The sequence below is a fragment of the Limanda limanda genome, chromosome 17 (assembly GCF_963576545.1).
Source record: "Limanda limanda chromosome 17, fLimLim1.1, whole genome shotgun sequence".
NCBI lineage: Eukaryota > Metazoa > Chordata > Actinopteri > Pleuronectiformes > Pleuronectidae > Limanda > Limanda limanda.
The window spans coordinates 21,445,637-21,463,882 of NC_083652.1; the positions used below are offsets into that span (position 1 = coordinate 21,445,637).

An 18,246-nucleotide genomic window follows, 5' to 3' on the forward strand; every position below is an offset into this window, starting at 1 on the left:
ACGCACCATTTAACATGAATGCACGTCAGGGGAGAGATGTAGCTATGACTGCCGAGGACCAACGTGTGAGAGGTGCTCATATGATTTGATTCAACTGAGTGAAGACACAAGACAACAACGGGGTTTTGCAAGTCCTGCCAATCAGCGACTCCACTCTCTGCCTCCAAATGACCTTTTTTTGGAGTTCACTGCGTACTCTCCAGTGTGACAGCAGCAGCAAATTACACTTTTTAAACTCCTAATTTAGAGCATTTATGTCTCATAGCTAAGTGCAATGCCATTTAAGATGTTGTTCAGGTGCCCGGGGAAACATTTCGATTCTTTTACCACCTTGAGCGTGGAGGGACGACAGCGACGAGATGACAATTGTCCCCGTCCTCCGTGCTGATGATGACTAATGGATCTTTGTGTTGTTTGCGCCCCTCAGGTACCTGATGCCCTCGCTGGACCGATCCCACGCCGGCCGCTACCGCTGCATCGTGAGAAACCGAGTGGGCGCAATAATGCAGTGCAGCACCGAAGTGCAGGTTGCCTGTAAGTGCTGGTTTCTTTCCTTACATCCGAAAGGCGATGGGGAGAACACTGTTTTTGTGAATTGTTTGTCATGCACAGTATGTGGATGAGTCACTCTGAATAAAAGAGGTTGGTTTTTTGTAAATGGTATATTGCTTGGTAATAATGGCGATAGTTCTTTTGTCGTCTTCTTTGTTCGGCTTGTTTTTTCTTGGGCCATACATTTTTCATTTTAACTCACTTTCTTTGTCTCTCTCTCTCTAGATATGGGTGGTTTTGTGGAGGCTGAGAGGTCTCAGACGGTGTCCCAGGGCGAGGGGGCTCTCATCCACGTGCCGCAGATCCACAGCTTCCCCAAGCCACAGATCACCTGGTTCAGAGACGGGCGTAAGATTCCCTCCAGCAGCCGCATGTGAGTCTCCCTTCACCTCGGAGGCTCGCTCTGTTTGGTTCGAGCGGAGAGCGACTCCGGTGTTTCTAGCCGAGCATGTGCTCTCTTATACGAGCCGCTGAAGCAGAAAATCTTGCACTTCACAGAGTTCTAAGAAGTTCAATACTGCTCACAGATTTTCTCCAATAACCCCCCCCCCACACACACACACACCATGAGTGAAGTTGAGCAGAATAGCTGATGATCCGATGTGTTGGCGCCAGCCCTATGTTCATCGTTGAATCACCTCTCAGTGATAAAGCGGGTTATTATATGGCCCCTATTGACTCAGCAGGCAGAATGATTGAAGGGTAGAGCTCAGGCAGGCAGCAGGGGAACCAATTAGACAAAATTGGACAAAAGGCCTCAATTGATGATGTGTTTTGACTGACAGCGTTCAGTGTGCGAGGTTGTGTGTGTGTGCGTGTGGAAAGAAGCTGCGTGAGGCCGTCGGTACATGATGGGAGTTCTGCCGGGTGTTACTGTATTTCAGTATCGCTCCGTGCTCCGACTCTGGAGTGTGTGCGTGCGATTGCTTTTTTTTTCTTCCCTTTGTTGGATTCGTGCCTGCTCAGATATGCAATTTTCCTGAAGAGGCACTGTGCAGGAAATCACCTGAGATTAATTGCACCATGCCGACAAATAGAGGAAGGCAGTCCACAGCTCCTCGGAAACCACCTCCCCATGTATTATTCAGCAGCGAGCTCTATGTTGTAGCTGACATGAAGACTTCCACCCTGACTTGCCGTGCTCCTGCTTCAGGAACAGATTGGTGCATGTCTCCTTTGCCTGCAGGGCTCCTGAAGCCCCGGTACAAGCGCTGGAAGGAAGCTGCAAGGGGAAGAAATCTCAACCCCTGTCAATGAGTGTTGGACCGATTCTAGACTCTGGTTACTATGCGGCATGTTTCCTATCCACAATGAGGTGCTGAGGGTTTGCTCTCGGGGAATCGAGAGGCATTGACAGGACACTCAAAGCGCTTGTTAGCTCACTTTGTGTCACGCCGCACTGATGGCTGCTGCCGTGTGCGTGTTATTGCTGTTTGCGTGTTTGTATTAAGTGTCTGTTGATTCCACTCCTAATTGCGCAGGAGAGTGTCTGTTTATCCGGCAGCCATCAGACAGATGCTGGCAGATTCAAAAAGCCTAATCTGGCTGCATGTTTAGCGTCAGCTCTCATTTAATGGGCCCCTCTCAAACGTTCAAGACCGATCAGCCGACCGGCGTTCAGCCGAGGCTCAAAGCTGCGGAGCCACTGCAAACCAGATAAAGCATTTCATGGTGATATCTGCAAATTTGAAACTAATTGCTGCTCTTGGAATACGTGTGTTTTTCCACATTTTGTCTCGTAAATTGTGGATCTTAATAGTTACTTTAAATGCGATTAATGTGCAAAAATCTATTGCAAGCGGATGAGACGTCACAGTTCTAACATATTTATATTTAAAGATCGATGACGCATCTCCCAATGTTTAGAAATTAAGCTAAAAATCTCCTCATTAGCAATGGAGGGATGGAGCTGTGGATATACAAGCTCGACCAATCACCTGTCAGTCTCAGCTTTCAGTCATGATGTTTCATTCCATTTTAATAACTCATTAAACCAAATTCCCCGTAAAAATTAGCACTCAAACATACCACTGTGATAAGAACTACCTCAGAGTACAGAAACCGTCTTTGATCTAATTGTACTTGATTTGTACTTTTTGGTTTGGTTTAAGACCTATACTGAAGCCAGCCACCAGGTGGAGATCGGGGGAGCTTTGGCTTCACTTTAGGGGGGAGCTGTCATGTCATCCATCTTTATATACAGTCTATAACTACCACAACACTCGTCTGGTACAAAGATAATAAGGACTTTGAGGGGTTAATTAAGTAAAACTATACTTGTTTTTCTTACCCTTTTAGCATCCGAAAAAATATATTTAAAATATGTAGATATGTGTTGCACCATGTTGTTGTAGGACGAGTTTACCTATCTTCATATCCAGAGACTTCAGAGGGTGTCAGGAGGCATTTGGATTGCTTGTGTTTCTTGCTTGTGCTTTTTGAAATAAAAAATAAGAAGATAACGTGACCTGGACGACTGAGAGTCTTCACAGATACATACCCAAACTCTATTCCAACAAAAAAAGTCAAATGAGCTTCCGCGGTCAAGCACTCAGGCTGGCCTATGGTATCTCACCAGAGCAGCCGAGCCTATCGTAGCCCCGGGAGTTTACACGGTAATTAAAATGGCTTCTGAACTCGTGGTTCTCCTCCTGTTCTGCAGGAACAGCCCGTGCACAACAGCCAGATAAATCCTCCACTATTCCTTCAAGACAATGTGGTACCTTGTAGATGGAAGTGCTCATAAAAAATGTTTTCGTGTGCTTCGTTTCAGACATAATTTATGAGTTTGTGCGTGTGTGTGTGTCTGTGTGTCCATGGTTTACCCTCAGGATTTATTGACTGTGAGAAACAACTACGCACCGTTTAATGATACCAGAGTGTCGGCGTGCTTGTAAGTGAATGTATGTGCGTGCCAATGCAGTGTGTGTGTGTGTGTGTAGGTGTGTGGGGACAAATGTTTTGAAAGCACACCAGTTGACGGGGGATGTCTGTTTAATTGGGAGGCTGATGTTTGACCCCCCCCAGTTGGATTTAACTACATTCAACACAACGTTAAGCTGTTTCTGTCCTGATTAGGAGAAAGTTGAGTTTAAGTCAGAGAATAACGTCAATGAAAATCAATGCTGGGTCCCTTAAACGTATGCTAAACTCATGCATGTGTGTGTTGTGTGTGTGTGTGTTTGTGTGTGTGTGTGTGTGTGTGTGTGTGTGATTATGTGCTCAGTGCCATCACGTTGGACAACACGCTGGTCATCCTGTCCACGGTCGCCCCTGATGCTGGACGCTACTACGCCCAGGCGGTTAATGACAAGAATGGCGAGAACAAAACCAGTCTGCCCATCACACTCACAGTGGAGAGTAAGTAAACACACACACCTACACACACCTACACACACAATTTCACACACTCAGGAAGCAGCACATTGTTTGTGTCAGATTGCGTTAAAAGGCTTTTCCACGTGAAAATGTGTAGAAGGAAAAAGAAAAGAATTCCTATAATTCTTTTGAGCTCAAGGCCTCAGCGCTCAGTCAACACAACAGGTTGGTCAAGCATCAGGCAGCAGACACAGAGATAGCGCCCTCCACTGGCCGGCCTCTTCTTTCTTTCCACAAGTCTCTGCAGACTTAATCATACACATAACCTGCAGCACAAGGGCCGTCCTCATGTTCTGCAGTGACCCTCTGACCTCTGGCTCCAGCAGTGAATTACAGTCAGAAGGTGCTTTGCAGGTGGAGCTCCGGCTGCTCCTCTCTGTCTGGCTGCAGGTGCCGGCCCGTAAAGTGGACCTTCGCTGAAATCACTCCTCGCAAAAAAAAGCAGATTTATGAAAGTGATTAAACGCATACGCACACCCCCGAACCTGCACCGCACAAACACGTCACAGATTCGAAGGTCGGCCTCACTCACGGGCCGAGTTGCTCACGTCTTCAGATGGAGTTTTCCGTTGCTGGAGAAACAACGGCTACGTGTCAAAACATTAGTGTTCCACCAAACCTGACGCTCCGGTATCCCGTCGCCTGCTGTCACCTTCCATCCACACGCAGTCACACAAACCCTCCCACCCGCTGCTGCTCGCTTTCATCCAAACAAATCAGCCGCTGTCTGCACACAAACACCAGCCAATTAAAAGAGAGTCCCGAAAATACGCTTTATTTCTAAGTTGCTCTGTGGATAATATTTATAAGATTTTATCAAACATCCCCTCGCAAAAGATATCAGCGGATCCCCTCGTGATTTGTGTTCTTTATGTGCTGGTGGCTTCTGACGACCTCACAAGGATTTGAACCTGTTCGCCGTGCGGCCGCTCACTTTTTAATATCGGCGTCCCGCTCGTTCCGGCGTCTGCTCATCGTCTCGTTAATGCTGTGTTTGTGATTCAGTGCTCAGGACGCATGACGCAGCAGTCTGCAGGGACCAGATATCACTGGACATCACCGGATCTGACCTTGCGGATCGCGCAGCTGCATTTTGCATCTGAAAGTCAATAAGGTTTTTTTTCTACAGCTGCATTTGTTCATTTTAGCAATTCTGTGGAGACGAGGCAGGAGAAAAAATATGCAGTGGCAGGAGCTTCTGGTTCCAAAGGGAGAATACAAATGAGACGGAGTTAAATCCTGATAGTAAAAGGCAAAGCGACGGCGGGTAACACTCCGACATGTGGGCACATGTCTTTGGGGGTTTGTTTGGTTTGTGTCGCTCTCTCTGTTTTATTCCTCAGAGTGTGAAAGGCACTACAGTCGACCGGGGTTTACAAACGTCTTTGGACACAGACAGATGTCAACAATGCGGTGATATTAGAAGCGAGAACTTGCTATGCAGGTCACCACGTTGTTTACTTTTCCCATTTAATTAGAAGATGACACACTTGAGGTATTCTCCACAATGAGGGTTTATGAACTGCAGTGCATTAATTAGTGTCTGCCAAGGAACCAATCACGTCGCCTGGAAAATAAAACGAGCTTCTGACAAGTCAAATGGAATGTTTTTCCTTGTGTGTCGCTGGCGAACGTAGACAAAATTGTACATTCACCCAAATCTGTAAGACACATGGACACTGAACTGATGTAAATATGTGATGTAAGCATGAGGGAGAACAGCAGCCACCACGTATTTCTCTTCACACTTTCAACATGATTGCATCAACGATTTCAATCAATAAATCCCCCATGAATTATTCATGAATGAGTCATGAATTAATTATATCTTAGGTCCTGTTTATGCCATTACCAGTTATTGGCCCATAACTGCTTTGCTTATCCTTCATCTCCTCCTCTTCTCACTCGATCATTTCTTCTCCTTCTTCTTCTTCTGCTTCTTCTCTCTTTACTTCTTGACCTCTAAATGTATCAGACTCTCAGAGACCATCAAACTTTCCACTTTATCTCGCCCATTAATTGGGAGAAGAGAAATTCCATAGAAACTGTAATTTTACATTTTAGCCAATAACTCCTAACCCAAGTGAGTTAGATATTTTTTTTTCTTTCCTCATAAATCCCCCGGACTTAAGCCGATCATTGCAGCCTGTTTGATTTCTTCTTTTTCTTTTTTTTCTTCTTCTGATGACTTGAAAGCGAGAAGCTGTTCTACATGGATTGATTGGTCTTTGCGATGCTAATTAATACTGATGTCAATAACACCCTCAACATGATGCTTGTGCCACCGCGATGAAAGAGATTAGCAGGGATGTGTTGTGTGTGTCTGAGATGAAACACGGCTCAGCTCCTTTAAATCAGAAAATTAGCTGTTTGTTAAGGAATTGTGGTTTAAATCTGTATTTGGGTGTTTACCCATTTCTCCCAGTTTCTCCCTCTTAACCGCATAGAGCTGTACAATCAAAGGTAAAAGCAGGGCCGGGTCTAGGCAGGGGCAAGAGGGGGCCTGGCCCCCTCAAATAAATGTTGTGCCCCCTCAAACTAAATCCCAATTTATAATAATAATAATATAATAAAGCACAATGCCCCCTCAAGATTTGTGGCTGCCCCCTCATACATGCCTGTCTAGACCCGGCCCTGGGTAAAAGCATCTGTATTAGTCCAGTATACTTTCAGTAGAACCTCATTTGAATACAACTAGCTTCTGGTTGTGTTTGACTTTTAAAAACATGCCCCTTCTGTGGACATTTGTACTCAAAGTTAAGCTTCACACCGATTTTTATTAGCTTATATATCAACCTGTTTTATTGAAGCCCATAAAAAAAAAAAATCACATCTCACAAGGTAAATTGTTACAGCAAATTATCCAATGTATTGAAACGTATACAATCGTGATGAGTTCGACATCGTGATTGAATGAAGCAATCAAGTGGGCAGCGGAGCCACCCAGCGGTAACCCATCAGGGGGCCGGCGCCGACATTCATGCAGTGTGTTGGTGGAGGACGCTTTGTCATTACACCACTGAGATCCCACAGAAACGTGTGTGTGGGGATTTGTGAGGGCGTGATTAACAATGAGGTGGCACAAAATGACAATAGCGATGATGAAAACTAGATTAGGGACACTATTAAGCAGGGGAGGGAAAAAAAAAGAAAAACTTCCACAAACAAACCTTATTTGCACATCCACACAGCACACACACACACACACACACACTCAAACGGAACAAACCGTAAACACGCAATCACTCAAACACATACAAGTGCACAGGCCCCATAGCTGTAGACTGGGGAGGTGGGGGAAAAATGAGATCAGATTCAGAGAGAGATCACTGATTGAGGGCAGTGAATCGATGGTTGGCTGGAGGCTCCGTGAAACCAGTGAGTGATGGTGCTGCATTTAATCGCCTTTTGTGTTTGTCTCAATTATGCTATATAATGGCTTCTAACACCTGGGCTAATACTGTGCCGAGGGAAACCGCTGTGTGCACGAGGAGCCGCTTTTTAAAAGTAAAGACCGGGGTGTTGATGGTCTGCTGACAGCACGCCGGCCACGGTGACAGATCGTCTGTCTCCCGTGTGCGATGGGATAGCCGCGGCTCGGTCGGGTACATCACCCGGTTGCACCGCTTTAATCTGAGGTCTGCATATTGTTTTTCATTTCTCCAACTTTCTCTCCTGCTTCTGTGTGTTTCTGCGTGTGATAGACGTCGGGGGGCCGGTAGACCCCATCGCTCCCACCGTCATCATCCCCCCGAGGAACACCAGTGTAACGGTGGGGAGGAACGAAGCCGTCATGGAGTGTGTTGCCAACGCCAGGTAAACGAAAAACATGTTCACGCAGACACCGAGGGAGAAATAAATGCAAATAGAGACGTGCACACATAATCAGTATACGCCTCCACCTTCCCTCACCTCCAAATGCGATATTTTGCGATTTAAATGAGTCTTGACATCTTTTGTTTGAACATGATAGCAGCGGTGTTTTCTACATCTCTCATTTTGTACCTCTCCTCCATTCTTCCCTTTGATTCAAGGCTTCACTCTCTCTCTCTCTCCCTATCTCGCGCAATCCCAGTCCTGGGTTCTGACTATTATCTCCAATTCAAAGACTTAATCAGAATGACAGATGTATCCCATTGCTCCCTCAATGCTTTCTAACCTTGAAACAGAATATGAAATCTGTATTAAAAACCACGCTCCCCGTCTCTTGCTCTCTCTTTTTTTCTTCTGTATTCGTCTTTTTTCGTCTTGTCTCTCTCCTCCAGACCGCTCGTCAAAATGAGCATCACTTGGAGGAAGAACGGGGCGGTGGTCAGCACGGGGATCCGGGATTTTGGCCGCAGGCTGGTCATCAGTTTGCCCGCGGTGGTTGACAGCGGTTACTACGAGTGTGAGGCGTCGCTCCGCAGCAGCAGCAGCGTCCCCTCCGTCACCGCCGGGGCCTTCCTCCATGTTCTTGGTAAATCACCCGCAGCTCACGTTTTACCCTCGGATGGAGCAGCTGAGTCCCAATTACCCAAATATTGCATCAGCGTGACAACCCCCGTGTCGAGAGAACATTTTGTAATCATGTTTTATTTCAGCCGCTGAGTTGACGCTGCTATCTAGAGTGGTGCTAATGCTCATTTATCAGAGAAGGGTCAAGATAAAAAAAGCGCCCCAATGATTTGTGAGTTGTCTTTTAAAAGCTTTAACCAGGGTTGCAAAGGGGAGGAAAGAAATTTCCATTCATTTATCCATCAATTGTACAATATGTTTACAGACGATTCCAATTGTTTGGCTAACTATTTATATCTCTGGCATTGCATTAGTGTTTTTTTACAAACTTTTTTCTCGTCTTATTCTACAGAACAATGCCACGTGCACTCTCTCATGTGTGGAGACATTTCACCCCATCCAATGTAGAAGGAAAGGCTGTGTACATTTGCAAATACTGTGCAAAGACCTATGTTAAGAATGACACAACGATGCAGAAGCATATAGTCAACTTCCGGAAACTCTCCTTGGGAAGTTAAGCTCGGGAATTTGGGGAATTTTGTAAAAAAAAATAAAAATACGCAAATTAAACTCTGAGCAATAAAAACATCATTCAAAACTCTATTTAAAGATGTATGGAACGTTGAGTTTCAACCCTCCACTGTGCATTCTTTCATAACATACACAGATAACTCCCAGCATCCTTCACTCTACAGCAGGGCTATTGAGGCCTGCTGTAGAGTGAAGGACTAGTCAGGTAAGTTTCCATGATATTACTGGGGAAAATATATTAGCATGCTGATTGAGGATTGTTCATCTGTTCATCTAGCCTATTTCCATTCATTTATCCATCAATTGTAAAATATGTTTACAGACGATTCCAATTGTTTGGCTAACTATTTATATCTCTGGCATTGCATTAGTGTTTTTTTACAAACTTTTTTCTCATCTTATTCTACAGAACAATGCCACGTGCACTCTCTCATGTGTGGAGACATTTCACCTCATCCAATGTAGAAGGAAAGGCTGTGTACATTTGCAAATACTGTGCAAAGACCTATGTTAAGAATGACACAACGATGCAGAAGCGTATAGTCAAGTGCCCAAAGTTTCCTCAGGGCTCAAATCAGCCTATGACACAACAAAATGTTTATATTTATGTCTGTATATGACAAGGTAAATACAGTTAGTAAAAATTACCCACAACATTTCCCGTTTATTCCCGTTAATTCCCGTTAATTCCCATGGAAAGTGTCGTGGCAATTTCCACAATCCCACTACCAACGAAGAAACGAGTCTCAAAAACTCTTACAGTATCGTCACCTTTAATGCTCAGAGCATGGTGCATACCAGAGGGTTTTAGTTGTAATATGCACACCGATAGAAAACACTTCAGTGTCTTTATACATTTGGCTAACCACTCCCATACTGGAGGGGGTGTGTTAAACAGTCAAAGGTTGAGATCCTTAGATCACACGAATACAACAATGTCTAGTCGAGGGCAATCAAGGCAATATGCATTTAGTGGCTACAGGAAACACATGATCAAAGATACATTGTCTAGAGGAAATTAGGTTACAGGTCTACAGCAGTTAGACCAATATACATTCAGTGTCTACAGGAAGAGCAGCAGGATCAAAGAGAACAGTCAGATGAATATACATTCAATAGTTCAGGAGGCAGCATGATAAGAGTTACATTGTCATAGAGAAAATCAGGTTACTGTATCTACAGATTCAATTATGATCAAACAGACGGGAAATACATGATTATTATGGTCAACTGCTATATTTCCCTTACAAAAGTTTCCAACTTTGAATATTCCCCGAATTTTGCAACCCTAGCTTTAACAGAACAATATCTCTGTCTTCGCCACAGAGTTCCCTCTGTTTGTCAAAGAGCCACCGAGTCACATCAGCGCCGAGATGGAGAAGGTGGTGGATATCCCCTGTCAGGCCAGAGGTGAGTGATGCCTGTTTGCTTCATCGACAGCGTAGAAAGAATGAAGGGAACAGAAGGGGTCACGATAACAAGGGGAAAGAAAATAAATCCTCTCCTCCCCTCTGCAGGCACACCCCAGCCCGACATTGTGTGGTATAAAGACGCGGTGCCCATCAGCCCGGTGAAGATCCCCCGGTACAGGGTGCTGGTGGGCGGCAGCCTCCAGATCAACGGCCTCCTGCCAGACGACACCGGGATGTTCCAGTGCTTCGCTCGCAATCTGGCGGGAGAGATCCAGACGAACACCTACCTGGCTGTTACCAGTACGTCCCTCTTGACAAAAATCTCAAAGCTATCTGCACGTCGGCTACTTAATTCTGCTCGTCTTCCCCCAACCCCTTTTCTTTTTTTCCAATTCTTAAATCCGCTCCTCTGTTCGTCTCTAATCCTCTTCTCTCCCTCCCTCTGTCTTGCCTCCTACACTCTTTCTATCTGTGGATCTCTCTGCTGTGACAGATTTGTCACCTTGGATGCTTGGGCCATTATTGGCTATTTATGAATCAGAGAATGTGCGGGAGGAAGCGAAGGGGAGATGGAGGCGCCTTGTCAGATTCCCAGAGCTGTCCCTGGGAATCAGACCTGACAGCCGCCCCCCCCCCCCCCCCCCCCTTCTGTCAAGTCTATTAAGCTCTCAGCTGCCGTCTGCTTTATTAGGGAGACGGCTGTTTAATGTCGCTCATTATCACCTCTGTCTTACCTGATCTGGTTTCTCCCTGTGTGTTTCTCTTTGTGTGTGTGTGTGTGTGTGTGTGTGTTTTTCTGTGTGTGTGTGTGTGTGTGTGGCTGACCCCCCCCTCCCCTCTTAGGCATCGCTCCCAATATCACCGCCGGCCCCTCCGACAGCGCCGTGATCGACAGCATGTCAGTCATCCTGCACTGTGAGACCTCCGGAGCCCCCCGGCCGGCCATCACCTGGCAGAAAGGTGGGTGGGCTCGCACAGCAGGAGGTTCTGTTTGTGTGTGTGGGGGGGGTGGTTCATTATCCTGCGTTCCGTCTTGTCAAACGACGAGAAAAGGATTCAGAAAATGCTTCTTTTTGTTTTTTTTTATCCAAGCCAGCTTTTCTTCTTCAGCTTTGCTTCTTCTCCTGTTTTGTTTTCCCTGACATTTCTCCAATACCCTAATCTCTCTCTCTCTCTCTCTCTCTCTCTGCCTCTCCCTCCTGTCCTCCGTCCCACGCCATCAATCACCTCCGCCCGGCCGCGCAGGTGAGCGTGTCTTGGCCAGTGGCTCGGTCCAGCTGCCCAGGTTCACTCTGCTGGAGTCGGGCAGCCTGCTGATTAGCCCCTCCCACCTGTCGGACGCCGGCACCTACACGTGCATGGCCAGCAACTCCAGAGGCATCGACGAGGCTTCAGCCGACCTCCTGGTCTGGGGTGAGGAACCAGACACTTGCCGGATATATTATTCAAGTATTATTCTTAGTTGTGTGTCTTTTTTTTTACCTTTTCCCTTTTACTCCGCACATGTGATAAACACTGCAAACCGAGACACAATAATATCAGGTTTGAATGGAGGAATGTATATAATGGATGTTGAGGGAAGGTGGATCTGACATGCAGGGGGTTCAGTGTCAGGCGTCTTTCCACGTGAGCTTATTACTCCTCAGCCTAGAGGGAGAAATACAAGAGGTAAGCTGGAGAAGAAGGGATGAGTGAAGGAGGTGAAAGAGGATGAAAGGATGTAAGGGAAGGAGGGAAGAGAGGAGGATGAATGGACGAGAGAAGGAGGATGAAAGGATGAGGGGTAGTTATGAGAGAAGGAATATGAATGGATGAGGGCTGGGATGAGTGAAGGAGAATGAAGGGATAACGGTAGGGATGAGGGAAGGAGAATGAAGGGATGAGGTGAGTAGGATGAATGGTCCATGGGAGGAGGGTGAGGGTAGGGATGAGTGAAGGAGGATGAGAGGATGAGGGTAGGGATGAGCGAAGGAGAATGAAGGGATGAGGTGAGTAGGATGAATGGACCAGGGAAGAAGGGTGAGAGGATGAGGGTAGGGATGAGTGAATGAATATGAATTGATGAGGGTAGGGATGAGTGAAGGAGAATGAAGGGATGAGGTGAGTAGGATGAATGGTCCAGGGGAGGAGGGTGAGGGTAGGGATGAGTGAAGGAGGATGAAAGGCTGAGGTTTGGGATGAGTGAAGGAGAATGAAGGGATGAGGTGAGTAGGATGAATGGACCAGGGAAGAAAGATGAGAGGATGAGGGTAGGGATGAGAGAATTAATATGAATTGATGAGGGTAGGGATGAGTGAAGGAGAACGAAGGGATGAGGTGAGTAGGATGAATGGACCAGGGAAGGAAGATGAGAGGATGAGGGTAGGGATGAGAGAATTAATATGAATGGATGAGGGTAGGGATAAGTGAAGGAGGATGAGAGGCTGAGGTTTGGGATGAGTGAAGGAGAATGAAGGGATGAGGTGAGTAGGATGAATGGACCAGGGAAGGAGGATGAGAGGATGAGGGTAAGGATGAGAGAAGGGATATGAATGTATGAGGGTAGGGATAAGTGAAGGAGGATGAAAGAATGAGGGTTGAGATGAGTGAAGGAGAATGAAGGGATGAGGTGAGTAGGATGAATGGATGAGAGAAAGGACTGGTTATGACTGGAGGCGTGGCCTTGCTCCTCAACCAACTGTTTTCGATCCAGAAACTTGTTTCAGGGTTCCCACGGTCATGGAAAACCTGGAAAAGTCATGGAATTTTAAAATGTGTTTTTCCAGGCCTGGAAAAGTCATGGAAAAAAATAATCTTCCAAAAGTTTTGGAAAAGTTTGATTAATGATCCATTGATTAATCGATCATTAAGAACTTCGTCGATGACATTATTTTTTCATCGATGAAAACTATTGCATGTTCCCTATGTGGCAGGAGGTCTGAATATCCGAGTTGCCCTGAACGCAGCACAGCGAGGATGTTAGCAGCTGGAGGAAGCAGCCCGGAGCTAGCCTCCGCTGCTACTATTTTCACTGCATTTTAATATAGCCTATAAATAGTGAATTTTAATATAAAAATATTAATGATTAATCAAAAATCGATCGTTAATTCTCCCGACGATCAATTGAGACAATTTAATCGAATGCCCATCCCGCTGAGTTTTAAATAATTCATATGCTTTTAAAGAAATACGCTCAAAATATAACAAAGCATACTTGGGTTTGTGTCATTTAAGGTGTGCTGTATGCCTTGGAATTCTCATTGTTAGTTTGAATACTACATTTTGTCACTTTTTGTGTGTATGAACCCTGTTGTTTACTTGTCAATGTGTTAACATGTCTGGCTCCTGGAGTCCAGAGTCTACCACCTAGTAGAATGATTCATAGATAATTCACATTACCGGTCCTTGAACGCCTCGCGAGATACTCCAACGACTGCAGCTGCTGCATGATTCACCCTGTTTTCAGAAAGACATTCAGTGAAAGGACGAGTCCCAGTCAGGCAATCTGTCCTCCGAGCGTTCAAGTCCAGAAAAAGCTGAATAAAGAAAACTTGTGTGTTTGTGTTCGCAGCACGAACTCGTATCACCAAACCGCCACAAGACCAGAGCGTCATCAAAGGCACCAAGGCCGTGATGACCTGCGGCGTGACCCACGACTCCAGTGTCACCATCAGGTAAACGCTGATTCATCCACTCATGCAGCTGTTTGAATTGTATCATTTTTATTTCTTGTTTTTAAACTACAAGGAGAGATCACGTATTTTGTTATTTGTTCTGTCTGACACATCCTTGCTGTGTTCGCCCATGAAATCTGTAAAAAGACCTCGTTGTGTTTTTCATTCCTTTCACCACCGACTCCTGTGGGAAGAGACTGAAACTCTCATAGTCAGATTGAGGAATTAGCCCATCACTCCCCCCCCCCCTCCCCCTTCTTCAGACAGCCTTGAGCATGACAGAGTGTGCGTACATGCATCTGTCTCGGAGGGGGGGGTGGGTGGGTGGGGGGGGGAACTGGAACGGGCGTCTGTGGAGCCCAGTGATTAGAGTGCCTGTCACCTGTGGGCCCGCGGCATTGATCAGAGCGGGGGGGTAAACAGACGAATATGTAAACAGCGTAATAACTTCAGACAGCGCCTTTAATTAAACGCAACACAAGAGGAGATTAGCTGGAGAGAGAGTCGGGAAAAAAAGTTGCAATTAATCACCGAGTGTGTGTGCATGCATATGTGCATGTGAACGGGGGGGGTGGGGGGTGGTGGGGGGGGGTTGTTTGTGACAGGGAGATGAGAAATGAGTGTAAGAAAAGGGTTTTGGAAGCGTGTGTGTGCGACAGAGAGAGAGACGCTTCTCAGATTCCGATCACTTTGCCGTCGGCCTCCGAAGACTTTATCATCCGTGTCAACCACCCCCCCCCTGTGTAGTTTCACCGTGTGATCTGACGCCAGCACTCAGAGATACACACGGGAGTTCACGTGTGAGTGAGTGCGTGTCGTGCGCTCTAACACTGACACACATACACGTGTACACACCTGCAGGTACGTATGGGAGAAGAGCGGCTCGGTGATTGACGTGAACACGTCGCCCCGCCTGCGGCTGGAGCCCGACGGGACGCTGCACATCTCCCAGACGTGGTCGGGCGACATCGGAACATACGTCTGCAGGGTGACCTCAGTGGGGGGGAACGACTCCCGCAGCGCCCACCTCCGAGTCAGGTCTGCAGACTTTACACATCTCCTATCTGGCTCTTTTTTGCGTTTGTCTCTCTCTTATTGACATCTATAGGGTTGCAAAATTCCAGGAATATTCAAAGTTGGGAAACTTTCCGTGGGAATTAACGGGAATTAACGGGAATATACGGGAATTAACGGGAATATACGGGAATATACGGGAATTAACGGGAATAAACTGGAAATGTTGTGGGTAATTTATACTAACTGTATTTACCTTGTCATATACAGACATAAATATAAACATTTTGTTGTGTCATAGGCTGATTTGAGCCCTGAGGAAACTTTGGGCACTTGACTATATGCTTCTGCATCGTTGTGTCATTCTTAACATAGGTCTTTTTTATTTATTTTTTTTATTTTTTTTTTATAATTAAATTTTTAAGGAAACAAAGATTCAATGTACATACAAACATAAAACGAACAAACCAACAAAAAAAACAAACATTTATACTGATGGTACACTGATGAAGATAAATGTCAATTCCCACAGTAACAAATGTGTTAAGCGATGATCCTGTGAGGTCACAAACACAATCCATTTTCCCCAGTACTGCAGATATTTGTCAAAACGTAGATTCAGCGAAAAAAACATTCTCTCCATATTTTAAATATCTTAACATAGGTCTTTGCACAGTATTTGCTAATGTACACAGCCTTTCCTTCTACATTGGATGGGGTGAAATGTCTCCACACATGAGATAGTGCACGTGGCATTGTTCTGTAGAATAAGATGAGAAAAAAGTTTGTAAAAAAACACTAATTCAATGCCAGAGATATAAATAGTTAGCCAAACAATTGGAATCGTCTGTAAAAATATTTTACAATTGATGGATAAGTGAATGGAAATAGGCTAGATGAACAGATGAACAATCCTCAATCAGCATGCTAATATATTTTCCCAGTAATATCATGGAAACTTACCTGACTAGTCCTGCACTCTACAGCAGGCCTCAATAGCCCTGCTGTAGAGTGAAGGATGCTGGGAGTTATCTGTGCATGTGATGGAAGAATGCACAGTGGAGGGTTGAAACTCAACGTGCAGCGTGTGCTGCATTCCATACATCTGTTGTTGTTTTTTTTTTACATATATGTTTATTAGTTTTCCAACAGGTAATACAACACAAAACAAAACATCAACAAGACAAACATTTGGCTCACACACATATTCAAATCCATACAGGCAGAAGATTCAGGGATCACGTCCTATACAAGTAAGAAAAAATTAAAAACAGATAAGTAAAATAAAAGTATACAGAAATAAAAGTAAATCAATAAATGGTAAAACAGAGTCCCTCTTTTGAGGCAGAGCATTCTGAGCTATGATACAAACCCTCTTGTGAGAATGGTGGAAACATTCAGACCAACATATGACAGAAAGGGTTTCCATGTTTTACGAAAGGCATCATCATTGCTGTGAAGTTGACATGTCAAATGGTCCAACACAACATATTCAAATACAACCCTTTGCCACTGAGCCATGGAGCTTTATCTTTGATCCAATTCAAAAGAATACACTTTCTAGCACAAAAAGCAAGTGTCTGATAAAGTCTTCTTTTAAATTTGTCAGTGATGCACATGTCAGATATACCAAGTAGCCGGTATAAAGGGTTATTATTACTGTTAATAGACAGAATCTTATTAATGACCTGCCAAAACTGCTGTATTTTTCTACAATCATACATCTTTAAAATAGAGTTTTGAATGATGTTTTTATTGCTCAGCGTTTAATTTGCGTATTTATTTTTTTTTTCAAAATTCCCGAGCTTAACTTCCCAAGGAAAGTTTCTGGAAATTTTCCGGAAATTTACCAGAAACGTTCCGCCCCTTTGCAACCCTACTTACATCTGACAGGGTTGTTATTGATGGATTGTTGTCGTCCCCCTGGTGGTTTATTGCTGTTCTTCTCTCCACGATCCATCAAGCCAATATTTACAATGCAGGACTCTTACTTTGGCTTTTGAATTCTGTTATTCGCTGCCTCTCTTGTCTGATTCTATTTGCCTTTTTCATTCTGTCCCTCTCTTACACTCGTTTATGCTCATGCAGGCAACTGCCCCACGCTCCAGAGAACCCCATAGCGGTATTGAGTGCCACAGAGAAGAGGGCAATCAACCTCACGTGGGCGTCGGCCTTCGATGGAAACAGCCCCCTCATCCGCTACATCCTGGAAGTCTCCGAAAACAGTGAGTGGTTTGGAGATCGTTGCCTAAGCAGCGGCACAGTCACCGCACAAAACTGACGCGTTGGATCGTTTCTTGTTAGTCATTCTAAAGGCAATATTGTCGCTTTAATATTGTTACCCCAGAAGCTCTCATTTCCTACCCCTCTTATTATATTACACTTCCATTGTTTTCTGAAATTGGCCCTTGCGTCCTCTCTTACCTTCTGCAATCAGTGGAACTCGATTGCCTCACCTTCCCCGCGAATGATCAGGGGAAACCGGATTGCGTTGATGTCCGATGCTCTTATCTTCCTCTCGCTGGATAAAAATCAAAGAAATGTGAACGCTCTCGCCTGCGGAGAGAGAACCGTTCGGAACCGTTTCTCAACCGAAGCTCCAGCTAACCGAGGGGATGACAGCTCGTTAAGAGGAAAGTGAATCCGAAGATGCAGATGCGAATCTGTTTTTGCGGATAATTGAATTTCAATCTGATATTTAGAGAGGGAGTACACACAATGAATTACCTGCTTTTTTTATCAGTGTGGCTGCGATATTAATACGGAAAAAGAAACAATGGTGTGCCGTGAGAGTCAGGAATGACATTCAAATATATTTTCGGAGAGATAATTCTCAAGAAAAATGTTCTCGCACAAGGTCGTAAATTGACTGCTTGTTTTTTGGCTCACAGCTCTTTTTGTGTTTGTTTGTTTGTGTTTGTTTCTCTCCGTCTCAGATGCTCCTTGGACGGTGCTGCTGGCCAACATCGAGCCGGAGTCCACCGGGGTCACCGTCGGTGGCCTCATCCCAGCGCGCTCATACCAGTTCCGCCAGTGCGCCGTCAACGATGTGGGCCGGGGCCAGTTCAGCAAGGAGACTGACCGGTGGGTGTTGTTGTTGTTCATCCACTGATATTTAAAAACGCCGCAGCTTAATAGATAAAAGTCCCCTGGTTATTTCCTGTTAAGTCCACTTTTTGGCTTTCACTCCTGCTGGTGTAAAGGGGGGA

General features: G+C 45.3%; 1 protein-coding gene across 1 annotated transcript in view; it reads left to right on the forward strand.

Moving 5' to 3' along the window:
• Positions 1 to 18,246, forward strand: part of sdk2a (sidekick cell adhesion molecule 2a) — a 51,813-nt gene that overhangs the window by 1,884 nt on the left and 31,683 nt on the right. The window contains exons 2-14 of the mRNA XM_061089966.1: positions 428 to 534; positions 778 to 925; positions 3,779 to 3,912; positions 7,635 to 7,746; positions 8,196 to 8,389; positions 10,285 to 10,368; positions 10,476 to 10,670; positions 11,214 to 11,330; positions 11,616 to 11,783; positions 13,921 to 14,023; positions 14,885 to 15,061; positions 17,126 to 17,262; positions 17,974 to 18,121. Of these exons, the coding sequence (XP_060945949.1) occupies positions 428 to 534; positions 778 to 925; positions 3,779 to 3,912; positions 7,635 to 7,746; positions 8,196 to 8,389; positions 10,285 to 10,368; positions 10,476 to 10,670; positions 11,214 to 11,330; positions 11,616 to 11,783; positions 13,921 to 14,023; positions 14,885 to 15,061; positions 17,126 to 17,262; positions 17,974 to 18,121 (1,824 nt within the window). The remainder of the gene's footprint in view (positions 1 to 427; positions 535 to 777; positions 926 to 3,778; positions 3,913 to 7,634; positions 7,747 to 8,195; positions 8,390 to 10,284; positions 10,369 to 10,475; positions 10,671 to 11,213; positions 11,331 to 11,615; positions 11,784 to 13,920; positions 14,024 to 14,884; positions 15,062 to 17,125; positions 17,263 to 17,973; positions 18,122 to 18,246) is intronic.